At 37.3% G+C, this 23,446-nt stretch overlaps 1 protein-coding gene across 3 annotated transcripts in view; it reads left to right on the forward strand.

Annotated features, from left to right (window-relative positions):
• Positions 1 to 22,998, forward strand: part of LOC129906269 (titin) — a 37,530-nt gene extending 14,532 nt beyond the window's left edge. The window contains exons 3-6 of one of the 3 annotated variants that reach the window (XM_055981944.1): positions 695 to 777; positions 3,544 to 3,641; positions 9,116 to 16,318; positions 16,841 to 22,998. In XM_055981944.1, coding sequence (XP_055837919.1) covers positions 695 to 777; positions 3,544 to 3,641; positions 9,116 to 16,318; positions 16,841 to 22,890 — 13,434 coding nt within the window. In that variant the 3' untranslated portion in view covers positions 22,891 to 22,998. Of the gene's footprint in view, positions 1 to 694; positions 778 to 3,543; positions 3,642 to 9,115 lie in introns of all 3 variants that reach the window. The other 2 variants (XM_055981945.1, XM_055981943.1) reach the window with 2 other exon arrangements.
• Positions 22,999 to 23,446: the final 448 nt, after the last annotated feature.

Here is a 23,446-nt window from a genome sequence, read left to right on the forward strand (position 1 = left end):
ATTGTTGGGGTCGGATTGTCTTGCTTTTTACCGACTTCAAAAAAGGAGGAGGTATTCAATTCTTCTGTATTTTTTTTTTATTTTTATGTTTGTTACCTCATAACTTTGGACTGAGTGAACCAATTTTGTTAATTCTTTTTTTTTTTTGTATTGGAAAGCTGATGCCCGCAATGTGGTCTTGTTCTGGCTATAAACAGTGAGAAAAACCATAAAACCCAGTTTCAATCCATGGAAGTCGGTTTTGTTTTTTTGATAAAAATGATTATGATCTCTTCGAATCTATCATTAAAAAATTAGTCATTTGTTGCAAACCTTAAATACTCCCAGGTGGACCTTGAAAAACGCAACATGGTGACACGAGATTATAAGATTTTTGAGGAGAGTAATAGAATGATCAAGAAAAGATTAATATCTACAAAACTTCTTGACTTTAGCCTTCATTTCTATATTTACGAAGAACATTGTAGCTATGTATGAGTAAGAATCTAGTTGCAGAAATTATGTATTATGTTCGTAGGTACATTCCTATTAACAAAAAACTCTTTATTATATTGATGGAGATTAATTTAGAAGTTAGAACTCAAAATACATTGTTTTGAAAAACTAAATTCAATAAACATTTAAGAATTAAGATCCTTATTGATGCAAGTACAAGCGTTTTACTATAATTTTATTGTTTTTTTTCTTTTTACAGATTGGAGTCGGTAACAGTAAGAAGACAATGTCTACATCTCATCAACAGAACGAAAAGTGCATTTGTGAAATTTGTACATGCGGGTAAGTTTATAAACTATAATAGTTGTAGAATCATTTTTAAAAAGTTTCTTAGTCCTAAAAATTGTTTTCTATTCTATTTCCAACTAAATGTATGCTGTTGATTCTAAAAACAACTTTAATGTTTCTCTAGCTAGCAGCTCTAGTTTTTAAATTATTCATACAAATGAACCAAAAATAAATTCACTGTGCAAGTTTTTTCAAAAAAAATTTGAGACAAGTGCGCTGTTGACTTTTTCCCCCTATTTCGGACCTGAGAAATCGATTGGCATCATTAGTTTTTCGATTTATCGGTACGATTTCGAACAAATTTTATTTCGGAAGTTTTTCAATAATTTTAAGCATTTTGCCCGGTTTAAAGTCATTTTTCTTGTTTATATTACTATTTTTTCTCCTTGAACGTTATTTACTACCAGCATAAAGACAAATAAACAATTGTATGCAATTTATTTAACAATTTAGCAAGTTTTTGTTGCAAAAATTCAAGAAATTTGGATTTTTTTGCATTGTTATCGTTTTATTAGGTTTTAGTGGAGTAACTAAAGCAAATTACAGATCCAATTTTAATAATTTCTGTTCTTAAACGTCGGTAATAAAAAAAACTGTAATATCTATGTGTTACAAACTGCCAGTGTTGCCGTTTTGTTTTTCAAACTAATAATAACTTTATTTTCAAAACTTTTTTTTTAATTTCACAAATAAAATGATGTATAAATATTATTTAGATTTTTTACAGAAAAAATTATACAAGAGTGAAGGATAAGATTAAATAATTTAGGCGATAGAAGCAATTTTATCAAAAATCGGCTTCAAATTAAAAAAAAAAAATGTATTACAACACAACGGCAACACATTCATTACATTTAAATTTTGTTTGTATTGTAAAAGTAGTAGTAGTAGAAAGTAGTTCCTTTCAATGTTCCAAATACTTTTATTTTGATATTGCTTTTCATTTTTTAAGTCATACTACTTTTTCTGAATTTTAACAGAGTGAACATTTATTTTTTGATAAAAATGTTGTTATCAGTTTTCCAAACATAGAAAATGTCGTTTGGAGCTTCTCAAGACAAATGTTGCAGAATACATTATAACAGTAACATTCCAAATTACATAGCTGCTGAATAAGCTTTGTGGTAATTTAAGATTGATAACAAGCTCAAAACTAAAATTGAACCATGTTTGAAGGCGCTTATTGTACAAAAATGGGAAACATACGAAATTTCCAAAAAACGTGGTTTCCCCTTTTGCATATTATTTTTTATTCCAATGTGTACATTTTTACTTTTTTAAGTTTATCCGTATTTACGTAATAAGATAAGTTAATAAGACCAAAAAAATGTAAGCTACTTCGATAAAAACCTCAGAAATTGAGCAAAATAAAACCAAAAATATGTATTTTTTTTCGTATGTGAGTGCAATCTAGTCATCTTCTCTGCGCTCTACTCCCGAAACAGTTCATTTTACAGAAAAATGTAACAGGCATAATTTCACGATGACATCCGATCAATAGTTTGCGAGATATTTGCGAAAAACTTTTCGTGACCTTTTGACCTTTATAACTTTTTAAGCCGGCACGATATCAATGTCGATTTTTCACATCTTCATTAAAACGCCGTAATAAAGGTGAATACAAAAATTCAGCCTACTAGAAATTTTTCCGCAGTTAAAACCTAAAATTACCGGATTATATAAGAAACTATTCTGTTGTGAGAAGTTCTTTTTTATGCCACAATGCCTAACGACACACATAGGAGTATTCTGGTCGAAAAGCTGGACAAAAGTCGATTTTCCAAAAATCAAAATTTTGAATTAAAGTTTTTACAAAGCGGATGCTAAATATACATGGGATCATACAATGCACTTCTTTTTTTTGTGGTAAAGTGTTTGGTGTGTCAAAACAAGTTCAAAGTCAGCTGTTTATTTTCTGGAATTTTTTTTGTAATTTTTGCTGATTTGGTGAGTATATTTAGAGATTGATTGTGAGCAAGTGTGCTTTTAAACATTAAATTTTCATATGAAAAATACAATTGCAGGTATTGAATAATAATTAAAGAGTAGTTATGGAAATATTAAATTTTTTTTGTTTGAGTAAATGACAGTGGGAAAAGAGTCTGCCACATATAGATATTTTTATTACTTTTTTTTAAAGTCTAAGTGTTTTGTTATAGTATTCCCTCCTATTCTGCTTCGATACATAGATTTATGATAACTTTGACTATTCTTTAAATTTAATATCAAAAAATTGGGTGCGATTTTTTGCGATTAACAAAATAATTTGCGAGTGAAATTTTCACTTTTAGAAAAATCACTCATACGCCCTACGTTTAATTTTAACTGGTTGTTAACATTTTCCAGAAATTTTTTTATTGATATTAATGCATTTGGATTCACTAAGCCTAAAAATCACAATGGTTCCATTCTAGAAGGTCTAATATTTTAGATATTTAATTTTTTTACATTTTGGGTGTATTAAATTTCATACTATTTTTTTAGTTTTTCTTCTCACAAGCGTTTTTAAAGTTTTGCTGAAAAAAAATTATTTCCTTGCATAAATAATAATTTTTAGCAAAAATAATTACTTTTACTTCAAAAAATAATTTTGTCCAGGTTTTTGATCGAAATACTCCTATGTGCGACAGTACAAGCACAAGATGACCACGTCTATCGATGAGAATAATTATCTTTTTTTTAAAAATTAAGTGTATCTATTTATTTGAAGCTTACTCATTACTTCAAATATTTAAATTTATTCGTTTGTCTTCATTTCAGTCGGCACCACTGCATCAACAGTCAAACGAAATCAACCGAGTATAATAATAAATTAACTAACCGCGAAGATATCAACATTACTCATAGTGAACAACATGGTAAGAAGAGAATTTTTTTTTTGATTAATAATAATTAAAAATAATCCCACAATATTTTTTTCAAAGTATAAGCACATGTACAAATTTGAAATTTCAATTTATTATAAAAAAAATAAGGAGAATGCCCGAAAATATGTGCAGAAAAAACACTGTGAATGCCAAAAGTATTAGGCATCTCTTATGTCGTTTTCTATTGACGAATCTCAGAATGAGATTTGTGAATTTGACAGCTGAAAGGGGGGGTGAAGAGGGGAAATAGTGGACAAATCTCAGATTTCATGATCTATTTGCGTCCTGAGATTCAAAAAAATGACAAAAAAATGAATCTGAGATTCAAGAATCTGATTCTGGATTTTTATCAAGATTCACGCATACAAACACAAGCACTTTCACATACACTCCTCTGTTTGACATTTGTCTGAACATTTGTTGTTGTTTTATTTTTTTTATACGCACAGATTTCGCACACAATTACAAAACTAGATTTCATATTCTATTTGCAGTGGAAAATCTGAGAATTTTACACAAAAATCTCAAAAGTCAATAGAAAACGACATTATTTAAGATGCTGCATTTTAAAAAGAAAATAAAATAGAAAAAATAATGAGTGTAAAAATCCAATATACCTACATCAATTACTGGGAAATAGCTATTATGCCACCTTCGATTTTGAATTACTTCTGAAAATTTTTTAAAATACAGAAATGTCCTCAGGTCAGCAGTTTGCTGAAACTAAATACGGCTTTAAAGTTTTATGCGCTGGTTTTCATAGGGCCGATTTCACTTTCACTGATCATTATTGTTTGTATTACCTAAATCGGGATGAATCAAACCATAGATCTTAATTTTTCCTCGACATACTGTATTAAGGAGATGATGATTCTCCTTCAGCACCGAATCCCCTTCTTATTATTTTGCTGCATGAATTAGGAACTAGGATTTCAGAAAAAAGTAATATTTTTTTCAAAGCACCTTCACTGTAACAAAGACAATTACCGCAACTTCTTGTGGTCAGGTGAATGAGATCTTGATGGTTGATGGTTGCATTATAGCAAAGCCTTCTAATGTCGTTTTCTATTGACTTTTGAGATTTTTGTGTATAATTCTCAGATTTTCAACTGCAAATAGAATATGAAATCTAGTTTTGTAATTGTGTGCGAAATCTGTGCGTATAAAAAATAAAACAACAACAAATGTTCAGACAAATGTCAAACAGAGGAGTGTCTGTGAAAGTGCGTGTGTTTGTATGCGTGAATCTTGATAAAAATCCAGAATCAGATTCTTGAATCTCAGATTCATTTTTTTGTCATTTTTTTGAATCTCAAGACGCAAATAGATCATGAAATCTGAGATTTGTCCACTATTTCCCCTCTTCACCCCCCCTTTCAGCTGTCAAATTCACAAATCTCATTCTGAGATTCGTCAATAGAAAACGACATAACTCACTGAAAATTTATAATTTTGTACGATTTGCTTCAGTAACACATTTGTAGTTCTATTAAGATCAGTGTTTTTTTTTTTAAACAATTTACACTTAAATATTGAATGACACTATAATCCTGAAGCGGCAGCATCAATTCTTTAATACAGTGGAAAAAAATTAAGATCCGATATATTTAATAAAAAATAATGATCAGTGATAGTGAAATTGACCATATAACGTACACTAACTTGATGTAATCCAGCAAATAAAATGTTAAAGCCTTATTTATAAGGACACTCACATTTCTTACGACTTATTTCAGGAAAAAAAAAATGGAACCCGAAACAAGACCTGAATATATTCGCCAACCTGGGTTGCAAAAGTCGATACGATTGTACTTTTTTCAATACACTTGGCTTTGCTTAAGTACACAAATACACTTTTACTAAATTCGATACAATTATTTTTATTTGAGAATTGAGTATTTTCAATCAAATAAATACCGAACGACTGACTGTATTTGCAAGTTTCCAAGAAAATTTTTGTTGAAAAAATCATCATTAATTTTTCTGAAAATATTTTGTTTTGTTTGATTTGTCAAAGATCTTGTTAGAATTAGTCAAAAACATATTTTTGATTTAAACCTGGGATGTAAAAATATCAATTAAAAAATGCATAATTACTTGGCTTAAAAAATAATATTTAATTTTATTAAAATTTTGTTTTGATTTTTTTCAAAGCAGAAAATTTTTTATTTGCAAAAACATTTTTTTAATGCAAAATATTTAAATTTCCAATTCAAATTTTGTTTTCATTGCAAATTTTTACTTTCTCTATTAAAGGGCAAGCATTGGTTTCGTGTCGAAAAAAAATTTCGAGATTTTAATCCAAATTAACATCATTTATGATTCGAGTAATTATTGCACTTTTCTCGAAACGACTTTAACGATTCTGATGAAATTTAGTATAAATAATGCTGCTAGTTATTCTAACATTGCTTTTTTTTTTAATTTTCACAATAAATTCGGATAGTGGAAATATGGACTTGCCGTTTTAATCAGAAACTCACATTTTATTTCATTTACCAATTTTATTCAAAATTTACGAGCTGATATTTCTTATCATTTTAAAGGATAATATCTATGAATTCAAAATTTCAAGAAAAAAAATTGGAAACAAAATTTAAATGCATATGCATCAAAAAATTGTATTTTCTTTGGTTAATCTTAAAGTCTTTTGTTCAAAAAAATAATTTTTTGAATAATTCTTCAAAAAACGTTAAAAGAATCAAAAAGTACAATTCGATACACTTTTTATTTCACTTTCGATACAATGCTGAAAGACGGTTTGTCATCCCTGTCGCCAACACCTCAAAAACTGTATCACAGTATTGTAACACAAGAATTGAATGAAGTGAGGTCGCATGTCACGGTGGTCTTAAAAACGCGGCAGGTTTTATTAAAATGGATCCCAAAAGTAATGATGCAGATTTGTTCGAAATGATCTTAGGATTCCAAATTTGTAAGTTTCAAAATCGTACCTGATCCCTTTTTTGAGTTACAGGCATTATACATATATATACATTTGACTTGCAATGGAAAAAAAAATTAAACAAAAAACAAAAGCACACTATAATGTCCTATATCTTTTTGGAAAGCTTAAATGTACTCCTTGAATTTGATGTTTATTTGAAGTTGATTGAGTTAATAGTTTTTGAGAAATTTAATTTTAAAGTTATTATTTTAGAAAAAAATAATTTTTTTTCTTTTAGTTTATTTTATTCTATTGTTTTTGATAAAGGTTGCAATTTTTTTATACAAATCAATGCTCTCATTGATTTTAAGTAAAAAAAAAACCGCATGTTTAAAAGTATCCTAGTTTTTGAGATTTAAGAAAAATGTATCTTTTCTCCATTTTTTTTTAGCTTTTTTTAAATTTTTTTTTCAAATAAAAAAAAATTAGCCTCAAATTAAATGGAAAAAAGGTCACTGTAACACGCTGCTGATCAGGACGTCTTCTTTTTTTTTAAATTAACCGGAAAAGTCAACGTGGATTCATGAAAAATGGCTCTCACGATGAACATCGAGAAGAGGTTTTGTGGTCCCTGAGGACCTTAGCTGTCCTGAAATCTATGTAATGTGGGATATTTTTCTGTTATACGTAACATTATAACTCTTACATTTCAAAAATAGTTCTGAAATATTCAGAACGTAATAAAAATAACTTTAAAATGTATAAAAATTAAAAAAAAATACAAAACTCTGAAAATGGCAAAAAAAACATTAAAAAAACACCAAAAATGAACAAAAAATCTCAAAAAAGGAGCCAAAATACCATTTCGTTCTTGGGGTTGATTCTGAGTCACACTAAGTGTGATTCGAACTTACAAATCTGTTGATTAAATAACCATTATACAAATTTTTCCTTAGGAACAAATAAATCAAATATAAAAGTGTTTATCTTTTCTTTCCATTTTTGAAAAACTAGAATAGTTTCTTGCATCTATTTTTAAGGATTTGACTAAGAACTAAATATAACATTCAATTTTGAAAAAAACTTGTACCTTTTAATTCAAAGGTTAAAAAAATTAACATAAATACAAAAATTATTATAATTTTTTTTAATTTTGACTTTGAAATTAAATTTCTCAAAAACTATTTACTCAATCAACTTCAAATAAATATCAAATTCAAGGAGTATATTTAAGCTTTCCAAAAAGGTATAGGACATTATAATGTGCTTTTTTTTTTTGTTTAATTTTTTTTTTCCATTGCAAGTCAAATGTATATATATGTATAATGCCTGTAACTCAAAAAAGGGATCAGGTACGATTTTGAAACTTACAAATTTGGAATCCTGAGATCATTTCGAACAAATCTGCATCATTACTTTTGGGATCCATTTTTATAAAACCAAGACCACCGTGATGTAGATTGTCTGAAATTACCGCAAAAGTCATTAATTAAAAATCGAATTTGGCAACAGTACCTAATAGATATTTCCTATGTTTTTGTTTACGTCGTATTTTCTTTTTAAAATATGTATAGCATTTATAAGAGGTCCCTACTACTTTGGGCCATGACTGTATATGGCTTGAACAGGTATCAGTCGTAGATAACAATATTATGAAATTGTTTCTCAAAAAACCATCCCCGTAAATTGCTATGCCAAATATTAATTTCGGATTGTCTTGGTTTAAGTTCCATTTGAACTAGCACCGAAAAATACCCTAAAATCATTAGATTGTTTTTTATATGGCGATTTTTGCTTGTTTTTAGTCAAAATACATTATAAAATGATGGTCCACAGGACCCACAAGAATAATGTAGATTTTTAATGTATGAAAAAATTCCAAACTTGAATATTGATGTTCCAGTTTGGGATTTTTTTTCATAGATACAATTACCCGTACTGCTTGGCCATACCTTTTTGGTGTGGCCAAGACTTTATGTTGTATTTGAATTTTTGAAAAGAACTAATTCTTGGGGATTTTATGGGTCTATGAATTTTTCAGTGCAAATTTTGTTTTTTTGATTATCTCCTAAATTTAGAGTGGACAAACGATGATTTTAGTTTGTATCTCCAGGTGGACAAACGATTGCCGTTTGAATTTTTGAAAAAAAAATATTTGGGCATTTTAGAAAAAATTAATGGAAGTTGCTATACAAAAAATTGTTTCTTAAATATCTCATAAAAAGAGTGTCCAAACGATTATTTTTGGTATACATTTGTACTCGAGATGGACAAACATTATAAAAGCAAGAATTTGTTCTAAAAGGGTGGACAAACAAATTTAGGGTGAACAAACGAATTAACTAGTTTGGTTCAAATTTTTTCTGGTCATAGTTGTAGCTTCATGGAGCTTGATTCAAATTCAGATCACGTTAGAATTATCCCTGGACGATATTATTTAGACGTATTCTCATACTACAAATTTCTACACGCACCGATTGTTCAGTACAATAAAATATGTATTACACTGCCCTGTTTTTCTTTAAAAAAAAAATTAAGCAATTGAGAAATAATTCGAATAAATTTTTTTATATTTCAGACACATCTGAAGAAAAATCAACTATTCGAAGAAACACATGGACCAAATCCGATATTAAAAACGCTAAACTGGGAATTAAAAACGACTCTTTTTCAAAATGTGATACAGAATCTCAAAGTGAAGCACAAAACGTTTCAAAAATTATAAACTCAATAGATCTTCCAACGGTGAAATCTGGAGATAATTTGAAATCAGGAAACGAATACACATACAATGACCGTTTGCAAAAAGAAGAAGAAACCACACTTCAACAATCAAAAGATTTCATATCGTTAACACGAAGGAAAGCATACACACCGAAGGATAATTTGTTCTTAGAAGGAACATCGTACTTTTGTCCCGAAAATTCATACAAGGTAACAGAGCCTCTTGATAGCCCCGTTGCATATGGCAACCAAAGACCCATTCAAAAGCGCCCTGTTGACAACCTTAAACTAGAAGGAGAGTTTACGGTACACAAAAAGGAAGCTTTCCAAAGTGCTGAAAAAACAATCCGTATTATTCATGAAGATAATCTAAAAACAGAAGGTGAAATGTCATTTGAAGAAAAACATGAATATCAGTATGTAACAAGGCCTGATCAAGTTAGACATTTAGATAACTTGAAACCTGAAGGTGAATTTTATACTCCAGACAAAGTTAAGTTCCAGCCAGCAGACAGACCAAGTCAAAAGCGACCCGAGGATAATCTTTACCCAGAGGGCGAATTTTATTCTCCAGAGAAAGGCAAATACAGGCCAGCTGAGAGGCCAGTTCAAAAGAAACCAGAAGATAACTTGCATCCTGAAGGAGAGTTCTATACGCCAGATAAAAGTTCTTTTAAGCCTGCTGAAAGGCCTGTCCAAAAACGACCAGAAGATAACCTCCGTCCTGACGGTGATTTTTATGCTCCCCAAAAAGAACCATTTCGGCCCGCAGAAAAGACTATTCAAATTATTCGAGAAGATAATTTGAAAACAGAAGGTGAAATGACATTTGACGAAAAACGAGAATATCGTTTTGTAAGCAGACCCGATCAAGTAAGACCTTCTGACAATTTGAAACCCGAAGGAGAATTTTATACTCCAGAAAAATCTTCCTATAAGGCTGCCGAAAGGCCTGTCCAAAAACGCCCTGAAGACAATCTCCACCCAGAAGGTGAATTTTACTCTCCAGAAAAAGAAAAATACAGACCAGCTGAAAGACCAGTACAAAAAAAACCTGAGGACAACCTGCGGCCTGAGGGCGAATTCCATACTCCCGAAAAGGCTAAGTTTCAACCAGCTGAAAGGCCGAAACAAAAGAGACCAGAAGATAATCTCCGTCCTGATGGTGAGTTTTGCGCTCCCGAAAAGGAACAGTTCCGACCTGCTGAAAAAACTGTTAGGATTATCCGTGAGGATAATTTGAAAACAGAAGGCGAAATGACTTTTGAAGAAACACGTGAATATCAATTTGTGACAAGGCCAGATAAAGTTAGACCTTTGGACAACTTGAAAACTGAAGGTGAATTCTATACTCCAGATAAAGTTAAGTTCCAGCCAGCAGAGAGGCCAAGTCAAAAGCGACCAGAAGATAACTTACATCCTGAAGGAGAATTCTATGCTCCAGATAAACCTTCGTTTAAGCCTGCCGAAAGGCCTGTCCAAAAGCGTCCCGAAGACAATCTTCGCCCAGAAGGAGAATTTTACTCCCCAGAAAAGGAAAAATACAGGCCCGCTGAGAGGCCACTTCAGAAGAAACCTGAAGATAATCTCCGCCCTGAGGGTGAATTCCATACTCCCGAAAAAAATAAGTTTAAACCCGCTGAAAGGCCTGTTCAGAAGCGTCCTGAAGACAATCTCCGTCCTGATGGTGAATTTTACGCACCTGAAAAGCAACCGTTCCGACCTGCTGAAAAAACTGTTAGGATCATTCGTGAAGATAATTTGAAAACAGAAGGAGAAATGACGTTTGAAGAAAAACGTGAATATCACTTTGTGACAAGGCCAGATCAAGTTAGACCTACGGACAACTTGAAACCTGAAGGTGAATTCTATACTCCAGACAAAGTTAAGTTCCAGCCAGCAGAGAGGCCAAGTCAAAAGCGACCAGAAGACAACTTACATCCTCAAGGAGAATTCTATGCTCCAGACAGACCCTCGTTTAAGCCTGCCGAAAGACCGGTCCAAAAGCGTCCCGAAGACAATCTTCGCCCAGAAGGAGAATTTTACTCCCCAGAAAAAGAAAAATACAGACCAGCTGAGAGGCCAATTCAGAAGAAACCTGAAGACAATTTGCGGCCTGAGGGTGAATTCCACACTCCTGAGAAATCTAAATTTCAACCAGCTGAAAGGCCGAAACAAAAGAGACCAGAAGACAACTTGCACCCTGAAGGAGAATTCTATGCTCCAGACAGACCCTCGTTTAAGCCTGCCGAAAGACCGGTCCAAAAGCGTCCCGAAGACAATCTTCGCCCAGAAGGAGAATTTTACTCCCCAGAAAAAGAAAAATACAGGCCCGCTGAGAGGCCAGTTCAGAAGAAACCTGAAGATAATCTCCGCCCTGAGGGTGAATTCCATACTCCCGAAAAAAATAAGTTTAAACCCGCTGAAAGGCCTGTTCAGAAGCGTCCTGAAGACAATCTCCGTCCTGATGGTGAATTTTACGCTCCTGAAAAGCAACCGTTCCGACCTGCTGAAAAAACTGTTAGGATTATTCGTGAAGATAATTTGAAAACAGAAGGAGAAATGACGTTTGAAGAAAAACATGAATATCACTTTGTGACAAGGCCAGATCAAGTTAGACCTACGGACAACTTGAAACCTGAAGGTGAATTCTATACTCCAGACAAAGTTAAGTTCCAGCCAGCAGAGAGGCCAAGTCAAAAGCGACCAGAAGACAACTTACATCCTGAAGGAGAATTCTATGCTCCAGACAGACCCTCGTTTAAGCCTGCCGAAAGACCGGTCCAAAAGCGTCCCGAAGACAATCTTCGCCCAGAAGGAGAATTTTACTCCCCAGAAAAAGAAAAATACAGACCAGCTGAGAGGCCAATTCAGAAGAAACCTGAAGACAATTTGCGGCCTGAGGGTGAATTCCACACTCCTGAGAAATCTAAATTTCAACCAGCTGAAAGGCCGAAACAAAAGAGACCAGAAGACAACTTGCACCCTGAAGGAGAATTCTATGCTCCAGACAGACCCTCGTTTAAGCCTGCCGAAAGACCGGTCCAAAAGCGTCCCGAAGACAATCTTCGCCCAGAAGGAGAATTTTACTCCCCAGAAAAAGAAAAATACAGACCAGCTGAGAGGCCAGTTCAGAAGAAACCTGAAGACAATTTGCGGCCTGAGGGTGAATTCCACACTCCTGAAAAAGCTAAATTTAAACCCGCTGAAAGGCCTGTTCAGAAACGTCCTGAAGACAATCTCCGTCCTGACGGTGAATTTTATACTCCTGAAAAGCAACCATTCCGACCTGCTGAAAAAACTGTTAGGATTATTCGTGAAGATAATTTGAAAACAGAAGGAGAAATGACGTTTGAAGAAAAACGTGAATATCACTTTGTGACAAGGCCAGATCAAGTTAGACCTACGGACAACTTGAAACCTGAAGGTGAATTCTATACTCCAGACAAAGTTAAGTTCCAGCCAGCAGAGAGGCCCAGTCAAAAGCGACCAGAAGACAACTTACATCCTGAAGGAGAATTCTATGCTCCAGATAAACCTTCGTTTAAGCCTGCCGAAAGGCCTGTCCAAAAGCGTCCCGAAGACAATCTTCGCCCAGAAGGAGAATTTTACTCCCCAGAAAAGGAAAAATACAGGCCCGCTGAGAGGCCAGTTCAGAAGAAACCTGAGGACAACCTCCGTCCAGAGGGTGAATTCCATACTCCCGAAAAAGCTAAATTTCAACCAGCTGAAAGGCCGAAGCAAAAGAGACCAGAAGACAACTTGCACCCTGAAGGAGAATTCTATGCTCCAGACAGACCCTCGTTTAAGCCTGCCGAAAGACCGGTCCAAAAGCGTCCCGAAGACAATCTTCGCCCAGAAGGAGAATTTTACTCCCCAGAAAAGGAAAAATACAGGCCCGCTGAGAGGCCAGTTCAGAAGAAACCTGAGGACAACCTCCGTCCAGAGGGTGAATTCCATACTCCCGAAAAAGCTAAATTTCAACCAGCTGAAAGGCCGAAACAAAAGAGACCAGAAGACAACTTGCACCCTGAAGGAGAATTCTATGCTCCAGATAAACCTTCGTTTAAGCCTGCCGAAAGGCCTGTCCAAAAGCGTCCCGAAGATAATCTTCGCCCAGAAGGAGAATTTTACTCCCCAGAAAAGGAAAAATACAGGCCCGCTGAGAGGCCAGTTCAGAAGAAACCTGAAGACAATTTGCGGCCTGAGGGTGAATTCCATACTCCCGAGAAATCTAAATATCAACCAGCTGAAAGGCCTGTACAGAAGCGTCCTGAAGACAATCTCCGTCCTGATGGTGAATTTTATGCTCCTGAAAAGCAACCATTCCGACCTGCTGAAAAAACTGTTAGGATTATTCGTGAAGATAATTTGAAAACAGAAGGAGAAATGACGTTTGAAGAAAAACGTGAATATCACTTTGTGACAAGGCCAGATCAAGTTAGACCTACGGACAACTTGAAACCTGAAGGTGAATTCTATACTCCAGACAAAGTTAAGTTCCAGCCAGCAGAGAGGCCAAGTCAAAAGCGACCAGAAGACAACTTACATCCTGAAGGAGAATTCTATGCTCCAGATAAACCTTCGTTTAAGCCTGCCGAAAGGCCTGTCCAAAAGCGTCCCGAAGACAATCTTCGCCCAGAAGGAGAATTTTACTCCCCAGAAAAGGAAAAATACAGGCCCGCTGAGAGGCCAGTTCAGAAGAAACCTGAGGACAACTTGCGGCCAGAGGGTGAATTCCATACTCCCGAGAAATCTAAATATCAACCAGCTGAAAGGCCTGTTCAGAAGCGACCTGAAGACAATCTCCGTCCTGATGGTGAATTTTATGCTCCTGAAAAGCAACCATTCCGACCTGCTGAAAAAACTGTTAGGATTATTCGTGAAGATAATTTGAAAACAGAAGGAAAAATGACGTTTGAAGAAAAACGTGAATATCACTTTGTGACAAGGCCAGATCAAGTTAGACCTACGGACAACTTGAAACCTGAAGGTGAATTCTATACTCCAGACAAAGTAAAGTTCCAGCCAGCAGAGAGGCCAAGTCAAAAGCGACCAGAAGACAACCTGCATCCTGAAGGAAAATTCTATGCTCCAGATAAACCTTCGTTTAAGCCTGCCGAAAGGCCTGTCCAAAAGCGTCCCGAAGACAATCTTCGCCCAGAAGGAGAATTTTACTCCCCAGAAAAGGAAAAATACAGGCCCGCTGAGAGGCCAGTTCAGAAGAAACCTGAGGACAACCTCCGTCCAGAGGGTGAATTCCATACTCCCGAAAAAGCTAAATTTCAACCAGCTGAAAGGCCGAAACAAAAGAGACCAGAAGACAACTTGCACCCTGAAGGAGAATTCTATGCTCCAGACAGACCCTCGTTTAAGCCTGCCGAAAGACCGGTCCAAAAGCGTCCCGAAGACAATCTTCGCCCAGAAGGAGAATTTTACTCCCCAGAAAAGGAAAAATACAGGCCCGCTGAGAGGCCAGTTCAGAAGAAACCTGAGGACAACCTCCGTCCAGAGGGTGAATTCCATACTCCCGAAAAAGCTAAATTTCAACCAGCTGAAAGGCCGAAACAAAAGAGACCAGAAGACAACTTGCACCCTGAAGGAGAATTCTATGCTCCAGATAAACCTTCGTTTAAGCCTGCCGAAAGGCCTGTCCAAAAGCGTCCCGAAGACAATCTTCGCCCAGAAGGAGAATTTTACTCCCCAGAAAAGGAAAAATACAGGCCCGCTGAGAGGCCAGTTCAGAAGAAACCTGAGGACAACCTCCGTCCAGAGGGTGAATTCCACACTCCTGAAAAAGCTAAATTTCAACCCGCTGAAAGGCCTGTTCAGAAACGTCCTGAAGACAATCTCCGTCCTGACGGTGAATTTTATGCTCCTGAAAAGCAACCATTCCGGCCTGCTGAAAAAACTGTTAGGATTATTCGTGAAGATAATTTGAAAACAGAAGGAGAAATGACGTTTGAAGAAAAACGTGAATATCACTTTGTGACAAGGCCAGATCAAGTTAGACCTACGGACAACTTGAAACCTGAAGGTGAATTCTATACTCCAGACAAAGTTAAGTTCCAGCCAGCAGAGAGGCCAAGTCAAAAGCGACCAGAAGACAACCTGCATCCTGAAGGAGAATTCTATGCTCCAGATAAACCTTCGTTTAAGCCTGCCGAAAGGCCTGTCCAAAAGCGTCCCGAAGACAATCTTCGCCCAGAAGGAGAATTTTACTCCCCAGAAAAAGAAAAATACAGGCCCGCTGAGAGGCCAGTTCAGAAGAAACCTGAGGACAACCTCCGTCCAGAGGGTGAATTCCATACTCCCGAAAAAGCTAAATTTCAACCAGCTGAAAGGCCGAAACAAAAGAGACCAGAAGACAACTTGCACCCTGAAGGAGAATTCTATGCTCCAGACAGACCCTCGTTTAAGCCTGCTGAAAGACCGGTCCAAAAGCGTCCCGAAGACAATCTTCGCCCAGAAGGAGAATTTTATTCCCCAGAAAAGGAAAAATACAGGCCCGCTGAGAGGCCAGTTCAGAAGAAACCTGAGGACAACCTCCGTCCAGAGGGTGAATTCCATACTCCCGAAAAAGCTAAATTTCAACCAGCTGAAAGGCCGAAACAAAAGAGACCAGAAGACAACTTGCACCCTGAAGGAGAATTCTATGCTCCAGACAGACCCTCGTTTAAGCCTGCCGAAAGACCGGTCCAAAAGCGCCCCGAAGACAATCTTCGCCCAGAAGGAGAATTTTACTCCCCAGAAAAGGAAAAATACAGGCCCGCTGAGAGGCCAGTTCAGAAGAAACCTGAGGACAACCTCCGTCCAGAGGGTGAATTCCATACTCCCGAAAAAGCTAAATTTCAACCAGCTGAAAGGCCGAAACAAAAGAGACCAGAAGACAACTTGCACCCTGAAGGAGAATTCTATGCTCCAGATAAACCTTCGTTTAAGCCTGCCGAAAGGCCTGTCCAAAAGCGTCCCGAAGACAATCTTCGCCCAGAAGGAGAATTTTACTCCCCAGAAAAGGAAAAATACAGGCCCGCTGAGAGGCCAGTTCAGAAGAAACCTGAGGACAACCTCCGTCCAGAGGGTGAATTCCACACTCCTGAAAAAGCTAAATTTCAACCCGCTGAAAGGCCTGTTCAGAAACGTCCTGAAGACAATCTCCGTCCTGACGGTGAATTTTATGCTCCTGAAAAGCAACCATTCCGACCTGCTGAAAAAACTGTTAGGATTATTCGTGAAGATAATTTGAAAACAGAAGGAGAAATGACGTTTGAAGAAAAACGTGAATATCACTTTGTGACAAGGCCAGATCAAGTTAGACCTACGGACAACTTGAAACCTGAAGGTGAATTCTATACTCCAGACAAAGTTAAGTTCCAGCCAGCAGAGAGGCCAATTCAAAAGCGACCAGAAGACAACTTGCATCCTGAAGGAGAATTCTATGCTCCAGATAAACCTTCGTTTAAGCCTGCCGAAAGGCCTGTCCAAAAGCGTCCCGAAGACAATCTTCGCCCAGAAGGAGAATTTTACTCCCCAGAAAAAGAAAAATACAGGCCCGCTGAGAGGCCAGTTCAGAAGAAACCTGAGGACAACCTCCGTCCAGAGGGTGAATTCCATACTCCCGAAAAAGCTAAATTTCAACCAGCTGAAAGGCCGAAACAAAAGAGACCAGAAGACAACTTGCACCCTGAAGGAGAATTCTATGCTCCAGACAGACCCTCGTTTAAGCCTGCCGAAAGACCGGTCCAAAAGCGTCCCGAAGACAATCTTCGCCCAGAAGGAGAATTTTACTCCCCAGAAAAGGAAAAATACAGGCCCGCTGAGAGGCCAGTTCAGAAGAAACCTGAGGACAACCTCCGTCCAGAGGGTGAATTCCATACTCCCGAAAAAGCTAAATTTCAACCAGCTGAAAGGCCGAAACAAAAGAGACCAGAAGACAACTTGCACCCTGAAGGAGAATTCTATGCTCCAGATAAACCTTCGTTTAAGCCTGCCGAAAGGCCTGTCCAAAAGCGTCCCGAAGACAATCTTCGCCCAGAAGGAGAATTTTACTCCCCAGAAAAGGAAAAATACAGGCCCGCTGAGAGGCCAGTTCAGAAGAAACCTGAGGACAACCTCCGTCCAGAGGGTGAATTCCATACTCCCGAAAAAGCTAAATTTCAACCAGCTGAAAGGCCGAAACAAAAGAGACCAGAAGACAACTTGCACCCTGAAGGAGAATTCTATGCTCCAGATAAACCTTCGTTTAAGCCTGCCGAAAGGCCTGTCCAAAAGCGTCCCGAAGACAATCTTCGCCCAGAAGGAGAATTTTACTCCCCAGAAAAGGAAAAATACAGGCCCGCTGAGAGGCCAGTTCAGAAGAAACCTGAGGACAACCTCCGTCCAGAGGGTGAATTCCACACTCCTGAAAAAGCTAAATTTCAACCCGCTGAAAGGCCTGTTCAGAAACGTCCTGAAGACAATCTCCGTCCTGACGGTGAATTTTATGCTCCTGAAAAGCAACCATTCCGGCCTGCTGAAAAAACTGTTAGGATTATTCGTGAAGATAATTTGAAAACAGAAGGAGAAATGACGTTTGAAGAAAAACGTGAATATCACTTTGTGACAAGGCCAGATCAAGTTAGACCTACGGACAACTTGAAACCTGAAGGTGAATTCTATACTCCAGACAAAGTTAAGTTCCAGCCAGCAGAGAGGCCAAGTCAAAAGCGACCAGAAGACAACTTACATCCTGAAGGAGAATTCTATGCTCCAGACAGACCCTCGTTTAAGCCTGCTGAAAGACCGGTCCAAAAGCGTCCCGAAGACAATCTTCGCCCAGAAGGAGAATTTTATTCCCCAGAAAAGGAAAAATACAGGCCCGCTGAGAGGCCAGTTCAGAAGAAACCTGAGGACAACCTCCGTCCAGAGGGTGAATTCCATACTCCCGAAAAAGCTAAATTTCAACCAGCTGAAAGGCCGAAACAAAAGAGACCAGAAGACAACTTGCACCCTGAAGGAGAATTCTATGCTCCAGATAAACCTTCGTTTAAGCCTGCCGAAAGGCCGATCCAAAAGCGTCCCGAAGACAATCTTCGCCCAGAAGGAGAATTTTACTCCCCAGAAAAGGAAAAATACAGGCCCGCTGAGAGACCAGTTCAGAAGAAACCTGAAGACAATCTTCGTCCTGAGGGTGAATTCCACACTCCTGAAAAAGCTAAATTTAAACCCGCTGAAAGGCCTGTTCAGAAACGCCCTGAAGACAATCTCCGTCCTGACGGTGAATTTTATACTCCTGAAAAGCAACCATTCCGACCTGCTGAAAAAACTGTTAGGATTATTCGTGAAGATAATTTGAAAACAGAAGGAGAAATGACGTTTGAAGAAAAACATGAATATCACTTTGTGACAAGGCCAGATCAAGTTAGACCTACGGACAACTTGAAACCTGAAGGTGAATTCTATACTCCAGACAAAGTTAAGTTCCAGCCAGCAGAGAGGCCAAGTCAAAAGCGACCAGAAGACAACTTACATCCTGAAGGAGAATTCTATGCTCCAGACAGACCCTCGTTTAAGCCTGCTGAAAGACCGGTCCAAAAGCGTCCCGAAGACAATCTTCGCCCAGAAGGAGAATTTTATTCCCCAGAAAAGGAAAAATACAGGCCCGCTGAGAGACCAGTTCAGAAGAAACCTGAAGACAATCTGCGGCCTGAGGGTGAATTCCACACGCCCGAGAAATCTAAATTTCAACCAGCTGAAAGGCCGAAACAAAAGAGACCAGAAGACAACTTGCACCCTGAAGGAGAATTCTATGCTCCAGACAGACCATCGTTTAAGCCTGCCGAAAGACCGGTCCAAAAGCGTCCCGAAGACAATCTTCGCCCAGAAGGAGAATTTTACTCCCCAGAAAAAGAAATATACAGACCAGCTGAGAGGCCAGTTCAGAAGAAACCTGAAGACAACCTCCGTCCAGAGGGTGAATTCCACACTCCTGAAAAAGCTAAATTTAAACCCGCTGAAAGGCCTGTTCAGAAACGCCCTGAAGACAATCTCCGTCCTGACGGTGAATTTTATACTCCTGAAAAGCAACCATTCCGACCTGCTGAAAAAACTGTTAGGATTATTCGTGAAGATAATTTGAAAACAGAAGGAGAAATGACGTTTGAAGAAAAACGTGAATATCACTTTGTGACAAGGCCAGATCAAGTTAGACCTACGGACAACTTGAAACCTGAAGGTGAATTCTATACTCCAGACAAAGTTAAGTTCCAGCCAGCAGAGAGGCCAAGTCAAAAGCGACCAGAAGACAACTTACATCCTGAAGGAGAATTCTATGCTCCAGACAGACCCTCGTTTAAGCCTGCTGAAAGACCGGTCCAAAAGCGTCCCGAAGACAATCTTCGCCCAGAAGGAGAATTTTATTCCCCAGAAAAGGAAAAATACAGGCCCACTGAGAGGCCAGTTCAGAAGAAACCTGAGGACAACCTCCGTCCAGAGGGTGAATTCCATACTCCCGAGAAAGCCAAATTTCAGACAGCAGAAAGGCCGAAACAAAAGAGACCAGAAGACAACTTGCACCCTGAAGGAGAATTCTATGCTCCAGATAAACCTTCGTTTAAGCCTGCCGAAAGGCCTGTCCAAAAGCGTCACGAAGACAATCTTCGCCCTGAAGGAGAATTTTATTCCCCAGAAAAAGAAAATTTCAGGCCTGCTGAGAGACCAGTACAAAAGAAACCTGAGGACAATCTTCGTCCTGAGGGTGAGTTTTATGCTCCTGAAAAGCAACCATTTAGACATGCTGACAAAACTTTTAGAGTTATTCGTGAAGATAATTTGAAAACCGAAGGTGAAATGACATTTGAAGAAAAACGTGAATACCAATTTGTTAGAAGACCAGATCAAGTAAGGCACATGGATAATTTGAAACCTGAAGGTGAATTCAACACTCCAGATAAAGTTAAGTTCCAGCCAGGAGAAAGGCCAAGTCAAAAGCGCCCTGAAGATAATTTGCGCTCAGAAGGTGAATTTTACTCTCCAGAAAAAGAAAAGTACCTTCCATCTGAACGGCCAATTCAGAAGAAGCCTGAAGACAATCTTCGCCCTGAGGGTGAGTTCTATGCTCCTGAAAAACAACCGTTTAGACCTGCTGACAAAACTGTTAGGATTATTCATGAAGATAATTTGAAAACAGAAGGTAAAATGACATTTGAAGAAAAACGTGACTATCAATTTGTGACAAGACCGGATCAAGTAAGGCAAATCGATAATTTGAAACCTGAAGGTGAATTCTATATTCCAGACAAAGTCAAGTTTCAGCCAGGAGAGAGGCCAAGTCAAAAGCGTCCAGAAGACAACTTGCACCCAGAAGGAGAATTTTATGCTCCAGACAAAACTTCATTTAAACCTGCTGAAAAGCCCGTCCAAAAGCGTCCAGTCGATAATTTGCGTTCGGAAGGTGAATTTTATTCTCCTGAAAAGGTTGAGTACAGCCCTGGAGAAAGGCCTGTCCAAAAACGGCCTAAAGACAATCTCAAACAACAGGGAAAGTTTACAACACCTGTAAGGGAACCCTTCCGACCAGCAGAAAAAACTGTTCGAATTGTTCATGAAGACAATTTGAAGACAGAGGGTGAAATGTCTTTTGAGGAGAAACGTGAATATAAATTCGTTACAAGGCCAGATCAGGTTAGGCCTGTTGATAATCTTAAACCAGAAGGTGAATTTTACTCACCAGAAAAGAATGTTTTGAAATCTGGAGACATTTCAAAACAAAAGAGGGTTGAACATACAAGTGATACCGTTGACTCAGTTGTTATGAGCACACAGACGAAAAACAAGACTCATGGACCCGTTACACCTTTTAAGCCCAAGGATAATCTTAAATTGGAAGGTGAAATGAGTGTTTACAAAAGAGATCAATTTCAACTTAATACAACCATCGAAAAGGTTGAACAAGTTTTCCAAACAGACAAGATTCATAGTGAAAACTTAAAGACAGTCAAACATATTCAAGAACATAAGCAAGGTAGAAGGCCAGAACCAATAAAACCTGTAGATAACTTACGTTTAGAAGGGGAAATTTACTCTAAGGAAAGCCCTAAATATCATCCTGCTGAAAAACAATTTCCTAAAAAACCGGTAGATAATTTGAAATTAGAAGGCAGCTTGACAATTCAAAAGAATTCTTCAAAGACAAGCAATATGACTAAGGAAATAAACAGTTCAACAATTTCAAGAACAGTTGCTTCTAAGCCCAGGGACAATCTTCGACCAGAAGGTCAACTTGAATTTCCAAGTAAGGTCGTCATGAATTCTAAAACCACATCCGACTCGGCAACCTATAACAGATCCTTGGTAACAAAATCAAAGCATACGCACAATAAGTCTTCAATTTCTCTAGGGACGGATGAGTCTATTTTGAAAACAACCAACCAGATAAGCTTCGTCAATGCAAAGTCTGCAGTAAGTGCTAGTGATATGACCACGGGTAAGCCTACTGATGGATTAGTTGTAGTTTCTACAAAGAAAGTTACAACTGTTGTAAGCAATAAAAATCGTAAAGAGCCCGAAACGCAATATATTAAGAGGCAAGAAAAGGTCAATATTATTGAGAAAACTTCTAAGGCCAAGCAAGAAACTAATATTGTCAATTCGTCTGATATAAAAGAATCTTCTGAAACTGTTACTATTAATAAAATAAACCAACCAATTCAATTAGCTTCACATACTCAGATACAACAATCGCAAAATGATAGCTTGGCAGTTTCCTCATCAACTTCTAAATCGTCAAATCAAACAAACTCTTTTTCAAAGTCTTCATCAAGTTCTTCTGTACTAAATCAATCTTCCCAGCTCCGAGGTGCACAAAATGAAAATTCAGCCATTGCCTCTTCATCAAGTAAATCATCAAACAAGATAAATTCCTTTTCAAAGTCTGCATCAAGTTCTTCTTCAATAAATCAATCGATTCAGTTACAAAGCACGCAAAATGAAAGTTCAGCCATTTCTTCTTCAACTAGTAAATCATCGAATCAGATAAGCGCCTTTTCGAAATCTTCAACAAGTACTTCATCATTGAATCAAAGCTCGAAATCTATTGCAACAACCCAGAATGTCCAGAGTGGAATCCAGTCAGCAGATGCCAAACAATTCCATCATAAAAAAACTGCTTTCACGTCAGAAGAAAATGTTGCCAACTCTATATTGCATAGAAAAGGCAATTCAAATGAAAACTATCAATTTGGTGGGCTAAGTACCAGCGGAAAAATTCAAAGGCGTAGCATAAACAATTTGCATGAGCAGTCTTCAGTATTCAGTAACTTAAGCGGGGAAAGACAAAGTCATAGCACTATTCACAGGCAAAATAGGGAACATGATTCCAAGTCGGTTTCTTCTCACAGCCATCAAAAACAAGTAGAATACAATGGTATAGCGTTCCCATCATATGGTCAAGATCGGACGATTACTCGAAGAACCGGCAATCAGTCAACGTTTTCTTTAGGAAGTGACAAATCGGTCTCAACCAGCCAATACAAGTCTGAATTTTCGATAGTTCCAAACGCAACGTGTGCTGTCCATGATATTAAAAGAGGTGCTTTTCATCATACAAGGGATACAAAAGATCACAAGTTCTTCAAATCTACATTGAATTGAAAGATTGAAATCTTGTTCACATATCGCACCTAATCATACCTAATAAGAATTTTTTTTCCACTAACAATATTCACATAAACTTTAAAAATAAATATGAGTTTTTTCAAACCTTTTATTTTTTTTTCAATTCTGCTAAAATGAGTTGTAGATGATGTTATAAGCAGGTGGAATAACAACAGAATAATAACAGAATAGTTAACAATAAACACATACCAGTTAGCCTGGTCAACATGTCGCTATGTCGCCTTGTCGCTATGGCGCCTTGTCGCCATATCGCCTTGTTGCCATGTCGCCTTGTCGCCATTTCGACTTGTCGCAATGTCGCCTTGTCGCCATGTCGCCTTGAAATAAAAAGGTGTACGAAGTAGGTTTTAAATTAGAATGACTTTATTAGACATAATTCATTAGATGACGTTTCTCAAGATATACAATGTTTACATAGTTTGATGAATGTATTCAGTGATAGTTTTTCATTTTCAACACCTTCCCTGAAGAACTATTCATTATTTTTAAATAATTAATTTTAAATTATAAAAAAAAGGTTAACAATTAAATC

The sequence above is a fragment of the Episyrphus balteatus genome, chromosome 1 (genome assembly GCF_945859705.1).
Source record: "Episyrphus balteatus chromosome 1, idEpiBalt1.1, whole genome shotgun sequence".
NCBI classification, from domain to species: domain Eukaryota; kingdom Metazoa; phylum Arthropoda; class Insecta; order Diptera; family Syrphidae; genus Episyrphus; species Episyrphus balteatus.